The sequence below is a fragment of the Hydra vulgaris genome, chromosome 12 (genome assembly GCF_038396675.1).
Source record: "Hydra vulgaris chromosome 12, alternate assembly HydraT2T_AEP".
In the NCBI taxonomy this organism is placed as follows: Eukaryota; Metazoa; Cnidaria; class Hydrozoa; order Anthoathecata; family Hydridae; genus Hydra; species Hydra vulgaris.
The window spans coordinates 16,617,501-16,626,809 of record NC_088931.1 but is presented as its reverse complement, the minus strand read 5'-3'; the positions used below and the strand labels follow the sequence as shown (position 1 = coordinate 16,626,809).

At 27.5% G+C, this 9,309-nt stretch overlaps 1 protein-coding gene across 1 annotated transcript in view; it reads left to right on the top strand.

The window, feature by feature from the left end:
* Positions 1-2,173: 2,173 nt before the first annotated feature.
* LOC101241526 (serine-rich adhesin for platelets) overlaps positions 2,174-9,309 on the top strand; it is a 17,839-nt gene continuing 10,703 nt past the window's right edge. Inside the window, exon 1 of the mRNA XM_065812365.1 lies at positions 2,174-2,324. Within this exon, the coding sequence (XP_065668437.1) occupies positions 2,270-2,324 (55 nt within the window). The 5' untranslated portion in view covers positions 2,174-2,269. The remainder of the gene's footprint in view (positions 2,325-9,309) is intronic.

The following is a 9,309-nucleotide window of genomic DNA, read 5'->3' as shown; positions in this document are numbered from 1 at the left end:
AAAGTAATGCAAATAAAGGATAAATAATAACTGACATAAAAATGTAGGTAGCGACATAAATATGTAAAAAATGTTCTGACGTCATTAAAATATGCAATGTTTTTTGCTATGACCGGAAAATGCTAAAAAGATTTAATTGATTAGTAACAAAAAAATTTCATAACAGTTTTATATATCAATAATGATTTTTATAAAATATAACGACTGTATATGCTAATACACACGCGCACGAACAGATAAATCATTACAACTGTATATACGGTTTTCAAACTGGATCCGCCCCCAATTTCTGTAGGGCCACAAAAAACGAACAAAAATCTATTTGAAACAATAAAATATTTTTACTTTAGTTTTCGTAACAAAAGTAATTATGTAATTATAACTAATGAAAATAACTCAAACACCATTTATTATAATAAATGTTTGAGTTGCTTATTTATTTGTAATTGTATTTATTTTTAAGAAGCAAAAAAAAATAAAAATTGTAATTTTAATGTTCTAAAATTTTTTTAACTTGGGGTGTAACCAAAAATCGGATTATTGAGAGAAAAAAAATTTTATTTAATAATTAATCTTTGTTTAATCTTCTTTAATTACATAAACTACTTATTTTAAAAAAAATTTTATTGCATAAGAATTTTTTTATAAGTAGTTTATGTAATTACAACGGTAACCGAAAATCTGTTTATTGAAAATACGATCCTATTCAATAGTTTGTTATTTCTTATGATTTAAATATATATAAATATAAGTATATATACACATAATAGTTTGAGTACAATTGAAAAAAATAAATAAAAAAAGTTATATATGTAGTTTTATAAATATATATTTATATTTGATATAAATTAAACTGCAAATGTTGTTTTGTAACAGTTGTAAATGTTAGCAGAAAAGTTATTCCATTATAATTATAAATAATCAAGTATAACTGAATTATTGAACTCTATTTAAACACTCTTTGCTTTTATGTGTTATTTTTTTTAGATAAAGCTTTAGTTAAGTGGGCCCAAATAGCTTAATTGTTTTGCTTAGAAAATAGTTACCATGAAAAAATTTTGTTTCTAATAAAAAAGGATATTAGCATTCACAAATCGTAGCGTACAGTGACACGGACAATCATATTTGAAAACATACTTTTTTTAATTAAATTAGAGGACTTTAAATGTTATATCGTTTGAAACCTATATAGTAAATAGATATATTGAAAGTCGTGAACAGCTAATGGCAATATCCGTTCTCCTTAGAAACAAATTTTAATCAAAACAAATTAATTTTATGAGAAAAAAAAGAGATTAAACAAGAAGTTTTAGTGGTTGCGCAAAGTTCCGTATAAGCAAAAAGTTTTAGGGGTTACGTACAGCACTGTATGCTATTGTCATATCTAAAACCAGTAAAATCATATCCGACTTTACAATACGGTACTGTACGTAACAACGAAAGTCATTTCAAAATTATTTGATAGTATTTCAAAATAAATGCTTAAAATTAATATTTTTACCTAATTTAAATATGTAACCCAATTTAAATTGTTTACCCAATTAAAATTGTTTATCCAATTTAAAAAATCAGCAGTTTTCATTATGGGTGACTACTTTTGATGGAATTTGACTAAAATTGTTTAATCAGCATTTTTAACAATCTATGTTTTTTGTACCGTCACTCTGTCTACAATTTCATATTAGTAATTTTTTAGAATCATTACAATTCAGTTTTCACATTTTGTCTTCATACTTCTCACTCTATTATCTCCGTCCTTTTTACTCTATAATCTCCAACATTCTTACTTTTTTATCTTCATCATACTCACTCTATTAACTTTTTTGTATTTTTTTTGTTTATACCTAAAGTAAAACAGCATTTTTTATAAAAAATGAGTTTAAGAAAAAAAAACAAAAAAAAAACGAAGGGCATTGATTTTCTTAAGTTTAAAATTTGTTTGAAAAAATAGTAAAATATATATATATATTATAGTAAGATATATAGTGTAATATAACAGTAATTTTAACAGTCAAAAAAATAATTTCATTAAAAAATTTATTAGTCATTTTTCAAAAGATTTCATATCAACTAGGAAACTGATCACTGTTTGAAATTTAATTTGCGACAACGGAAAGTGATTTTATAACGCGTTATCCGCATAAAACGGGCAGAATATAGGCCTTTGTAAAGCAATTTTTTGTTACGTAATAAATTATACATATAAATTTGTTATTTGTAAAACTATAAGCATTAACCGACAGCAAAAAGGAAATTTAACTTATAAAAGATGAAAAAGTATCATTTAGTAGTGATTTTAGTATTTAAAATACATGTTGTTGAAAGTAAGTTTTTTTTTTCCTATAAATATTTTCTCAATAAGAAATAATTTGCTTTGTAACTAATTCAACTTCAAATTAAATATGTCTTAAAAAGATGTCTTACCAAAAGAGCATTTGGTTTGTAAAAAATGTTTAAAAAACCTATTTTACAAATCAAGTATCTGCTGATGCACTGAACCATTTTTTTTTTTTTTACTGATTTAAGATAAAAGTGTGAACGAAGTTTAACTGTCTTTTTAAGTTTTAAAAAGATACGGTTCACTAATTGTTCACTAATTGTTCACTAATTGTTTTAACTGGAAAAGAAAGGTAAAAGAACTTTTAGTCTTGTTTCGCATATAAAGCAACTACCAAAACAAAACAGCAAATAAATCTTTAAAAAGATTTACATGGATTTTAATGCCGTTGAACATTTTTTATCAGGATTCAGTTTGAAAAAGATAAGAAGTATTAAAAAAAGGAATTCTGCCCAATAATATTAGATAAATCAAGAAAATCTGTGTAAAAGCAAAGTGACAATCATCATATCTAGCAAAATTGACAGAATATCATTCTGCTTAACACATAGGCTGACCTTGTCCAAGTTGAATTAATATGATCTTGACGGACAGCTGAAACACGTCAACCTTTGCTCTCTGTCTTCAAATTAGAAGCTTAAAATGGCTTCTTCACATTGCCTAACGTTTTGAGTTTCAGAATTGGAAAGCGAAAAACAAACAAACAAACAAAAAACTAAGAGTAAAAACAAACAAACAAAAAACTAATAGTAATTTTATTTAGTCTGCAAGATAAGTTAGTTGTCACTTATACAGGACCTGCTTTTTTTTTTTTCTTTTGAATTGAATTAAAGGGGATAAGAGGGAAGAATGTACGCCACATGAGGGCGGCAAGTAAATTGTTGTAATTTAAATTTACAAAAAAATATATGTAAACAAAACGTACCTTTTTATGATGTATGTAAATCAAACACTTTATTATAATGTACTATTTTTGAATTTAACTTGTTATTACTTTCCATGAAGTTTACCAGCAAATTTAAAAAATGGTAATTGGCGGTCGGATAAATTTCAAACGAGGGCGGCAAGAAGGCCAAGGCCGGCGCTGTATGTATATATCTACATCTATCTATCTATCTATCTATCTATCTATCTATCTATCAATCTCTCTCTCTCTCTCTCTCTCTCTCTCTCTCTCTCTCTCTATATATATATATATATATATATATATATATATATATATATATATATATGTATATATACATATATATATATATATATATATATATATATATATATATATATATATATATATATATGTATATATACATATATATATATATATATATATATATATATATATATATATATATATATATATATATATATATATATATATATATATATTGGTTGCTTAAGTCACGTGATAAAACAAATCCCATTTTTATGTTTTGAAATTAGGAGTTTATTGGACTTTATATAAAGAATTTCGGTACTCTATCCACGGCCAAAATAATTTAACAAACTTTCATTTAATTTAAATTGTAATGTCAATAATTATATAATAAATTATGACAATTATTTAAATTAATGGTTACCTAATACTTTTACAACTAAAGTGTGGAATACAATTTATAAACCATGGTTTCCTAACAGCAGAAATAACACAATTGTTGTTTCTGCTGTTAGGAAACAACCTAATGTTTATATATATATATATATATATATATATATATATATATATAAAACCCTTAGATGTTGTCCGAAAGTTTTTTCGATATTTTGTTGACAAAAAGTAAAAATTAAAATGCAAGACCGGAATTTTTTTTTTTAATAATGATAGACTGCCTGCCCCAACCAAACCCTCAGTCGATGTAGCAGCACTCCCTTGCGGGTCAGGCTATTTGTCAGTCGATGTAGCAGCACTCCCTTGCGAGTCAGGCTATTTGTCAGTCGATGTAGCAGCACTCCCTTGCGAGTCAGGCTATTTGTCAGTCGATGTAGCAGCACTCCCTTGCGAGTCAGGCTATAAGATAGTCGATGTAGCAACACTCCGCGCATGATTTACAGAAAAAAAATAAAAATAAAAACATTTTATTAAAAAAAATAAAAATAAAAACATTTTATTAAAAAAAATAAAAATAAAAACTTTGTTTATATTGTTAAAAACATTCAAAATGTTATAAAAACATTCAGAATGTTTTTAAAAACATTCTGGTCAATTAAATTTGCGTTTTTGTGGTTTTTTTAAAAAACGATTAATTTGTAATTAAATTAATGGTTTTTACTTTCGTCCAACACGGAAATGTTGGACGAAAGTCAAAAGTAATTAAAAGTGACGTATGTGTTGGCGTAAGAATCACTTTTTTCCTTCCGCTCTTCCTAAAGCCAACAAACTATAGAACTATATATATATATATATATATATATATATATATATATATATATATATATATATATATATATATATATATATATATATATATATATATATATATATATATATATAAACATTAGGGTGTCTCAAAAAATATTTTTTTTGAAAATCAATATATGGAAAAGTTCAATCATTATCATTATGTATTAGAACCTTAAAGTGAAAGTTTCAGCCTCCCAAATCAACTCTAAGGTAAAGAAGGTGGATTTAGACAATTTCTATATAATAGAATTTTTCCTGAATATTATATTTTAAATTTCCGAATATATATAGTTTTAAATTTAAAACACTCACAAAACACTGGTTTCGATTTAAAATATTTCTAATAGAATAAGGAAGATGCAGATTTTGTGTGACAATTTTATTTCAGACAATAGTTCTAAATTGAGTTGAAAAGCAATAATAACGCGATGAACATCTAACAAGTATCAGTTGTGATACTTGTTAGATGTTCTGCAGGTATTTCTTTATAACTTTCTTGGATACTTGCTGTCTGTTATTATGGACAACCTAAAAAATAGTTAATAAAATCAAAAAAGCCAGTTATTTTGTAAAATAATTAAATAATCCAAGCAATAAAATTCCAAGTATTTGAAATTAATAGTTTTATTTATATAATAATTGAAATAAATAGTTTTATTTATATAATAGTTTATTAAATAAAATAATATGGAAATACTTTAGAAAGTTTTGCAGACATTATTGTATAGCATGCGCGTACATCGGGTGGGGATAAAGGGTTGCTAGTTTTAAATTGTTAAGTGCAATTGGCTTGCTTTTTTTGTTCTTAAAAATGAGCATGATGTGTTTGCTATTCTAAATTGCCTTGTCTTTCAAAAACGACCCCCTCGCCCTATTAATTTACACGCAGCAGGTCAGTATAATAATGTGTAGTAATTACCTGAAGAGTATCCTGAAGTCTATCCTTGTTATGTGTCCTTCAAATAAATTCTTGGATCAACTTTATGTGACGTTCTGCCCGATCATTTATCACTACAAGCTGATTTGCACAAGCAGAACTTGACAATTGACTTAGGGGCTCTCTTACTTTTGCAAGCAGCTATACCTTTCTCCCTCCACAACAAAAGCTCTTCCTTAGTAATTTTTCCAAGGAGAAAAAAGAGAGGATAACAGCTCAGTAATAAAATCATCAAGAGGTGACATTGGAACAATGACTGGATTGGTTCCAGGTTTCTCAAGCATCATATATTCTTTTTTTAGAACGGCAAAATACAGCAAGTTGTTAAGGATGTTGTTCTTAACGTTGGCATCTTGATTCCTGCCAGCAAGAGACAAACTACAAGCTGGGGAGCTAGATACAAAGTTTGCCGTAGAAGGCTTTTGCTGAGAACTTTCCCAATCTCTGCATAGATTATGTAATCATCTGACATTTGGAGCTGGTAAACTATCATAAAAACTCTTTGATCAATTGAAGGAGCTTGAGTTACCATAGGACTCTTCACAAAGAATAGACCATGGAAAAACACAATGTAATTTGTAACAGTGTTTGTGTTCTTGAGAGTAGCAGCCTCTACTGTTTATGAATCATTCGGATGATAGTTCTGTGTCATCTGAAGGACAAGAAGGTAAAAATAGTCACTTATAAGCCTGACCTCGTGGTGAGCTCTCGGCTGCTTAAAGAAGAAATTAGGTATATCTGCACCCAAGAAGTAAGCCAGTAGCTGGCAAAGATACTTTGTTTTATTTTATTTAGGTGCCCCAAGAAGTCCTTACGGTTTTTTTAACTTGCCTAGAGGTGGGATTTGAACCACGGATCCTTTGTTTCTGAGGCAAGTGCACAACCGTTGCGCCACGGCTGTAGTCTCTGTAGTCTGTAGTTTTGGGAAATGTTTCTCTGAATTGCTGTGGTGCAACATTCTTTAGTTTCAACTGCAAGTTGGTGCAAAAGAGTACCTGGTCTAAATGCATCCTGAGATCATTCAAATTTGACAATTTTTTCCGGTTTATTAACTTCTCTATGTATTTGCGGCCATAGCTTCTGAAGTAAATCATAGAGGTGTTTGCTTGGACTTTTGTTGTACCAAAAGCAAGTTCCATGACATGTGACACATGTCTGTCAAATGTGTGATGTCTGCACATTAGCTAGAAAACAGGCCTTCCCCAAATATGAACAATAATATTCCTTATAGCTCCATTGTTCATTCCTGTGTTGCTAGCTATGGTGCCAGCACACACCCCAATCGTTTTATCTGATAGCTCATAGAATTCAAAAATACTTTGAATACTATGGCTACATTCAAAGTATCCTCAAAATCTCTCTCTCTCTCTCTCTCTCTCTCTCTCTCTCTCTCTCTCTCTCTATATATATATATATATATATATATATATATATATATATATATATATATATATATATATATATATATATATATATATATATATATATATAGTGATATCAAGCAAATCAAGCTTTTTAATTATTTGTTAAAAAAAATACAAATTTTTAATTTGATATTTTTATCATTTTGAAATTCTCTACTTATCCATCTACATCTAATTCCTCTGGTTTTCTATCTGCCATTTTTAAACTTTTTTAGTAAATTTTTCCTTCTAATATTATTAATTTTAGTACCAATATTTTGGCATTCTTTATTTATCTATCTATTTATGTATCTCTTTTCATTTTATCATTCTCTACTTTGTACTAAATCTTTGTTGTTGCTGTCATCATTGACTAAATTTTTGTTGATTCTGTTATTGTCTTTTTTATGAAACTCTCCTTTTATTATAATTGTTATCATTTTGTTACTATTATAATTATAATTAATATTGTTATTATTATTATAATTAGCATTCTTGATATCAGTTATCCTTACTATTTTCATCATTGAATATAAGTTTAAGTTATATATTTAGATATTCACTTTATATTAGTACTTGTACTATTGTAAATATCCTTGAAATGTTATAATTTATTTTGAAATATATATGATTTGATTTGATAAAAATATCTTAGAACGTCAAAAAACGTAATAAACAAGCCACGTTTTACCCAAAACATTTAACTCTGAGCCCAACAATAACGTTTATTTTCTTGAAAACCATACTCTAACCCAAACTCTGGGCCAAACCCTGAACCTAGCCTCAAAGGTCAGGGTGAGGGGTTGGTTAGGGCATGGTTTTCAACAATATTCGTTTCGTATAAGACTTTTATTACGGATAAAGTTTATTATTGAGCACTGTGGATACATTTCCACATAGGTCCGGAATGCAAGTTTAAAAAAAATATTTTTCTTAAAATGTACGAAATATAAAATGTTCAAACCCCTAGTCAAGGAAATTAAAATTTTTAATTTTTTTTCGGAAAACTTTAGTATAACTACATAGAATAGGAAAATAAGGTGGTAAAGTTATAGTTTTTCCGATCCCTAAAAACGGCCCTGCTTAGGGGTTGCCTATTAATTACGTCAACAGAAAGATTCTTGTTAACTATTTCCCATTTTTTTGAGAAGTTATTTTCTTTTAGAATTTCAATGTTGAAATCTCCCATAACAATAACTTTTTTGTACTTACTGCTTACATTACTTACATATGATCCATAGAAGTCAATAAATACGTTTATCAAGTTTTGATGAGGACCTATATACATATATCACACAAATAGACTTGTTAACATATTTCATTACTGTTTTCATTAACCACCATTTTCTGTCTTTGATATCTACTTCATAATTCATTATTTTTATATCATCTCTAATATAAATAAAGTGTGCATTCTCCTGTATGAACACTGGATGATAATACGCTTCTTTTATTATATCCATTTGTTTTAAATTCTTTATTGTAGTGATCCTTTGTTAAGTGTGTTTCAACTACATCAAATATTTCAGGTTTAAAATCCCTAACAAACAGTCCCACCTCTGTTATTTTGTTGACTAAACTATTTATATTTGCTAGAACACATTTAAATGTTCTATTAGTCTTTGGTTGCTATCTGATTCGTTTTTTTGTGAAAAATGAATCAGAAAGCAACCAAATTGTGAAGTCCTTGCTTTCACCACCATATATAATGGACAGTTAGAATCATTATCAACATTATCGACATTAAATTATGCTTTAAAAAGAACCAACACATACAGAACTAAACAATTACACATATGATGTTTACTTGTAATGCTATTATTTTTTCAAAGTTGTTGTTGTCTCAGTCTGCTGTGCAAACAAAATAGATTCATGTAAGTATATAGTCTACAATATAATTTTATATATTTTTTGATTTTAAATTGATTTTTTTTTGGAAAGGGAGAGGGAGGGGGAGTAAATGACTGTTGGCGTAATTTTATAGGGGGTCTCTGGAAGTTTGACAAGTTGTTGACAAGGGGAGGGAGGAGAGGGAGAAAATCGCAAAAATATTGTTGGCATAATTAATGAATAGCCCCATACACTCTGCTGCACGAATTCCTAAATAAATCGTTTGATAAAATAAAAACAAATAAATTTAAATAATAAAAACAGTAAATAAATTTACAAAAAATTTTTGAATTAAAAAATAAACAAAATAAAATTTAATTAGTTTCAAGATAAACAAGATAAA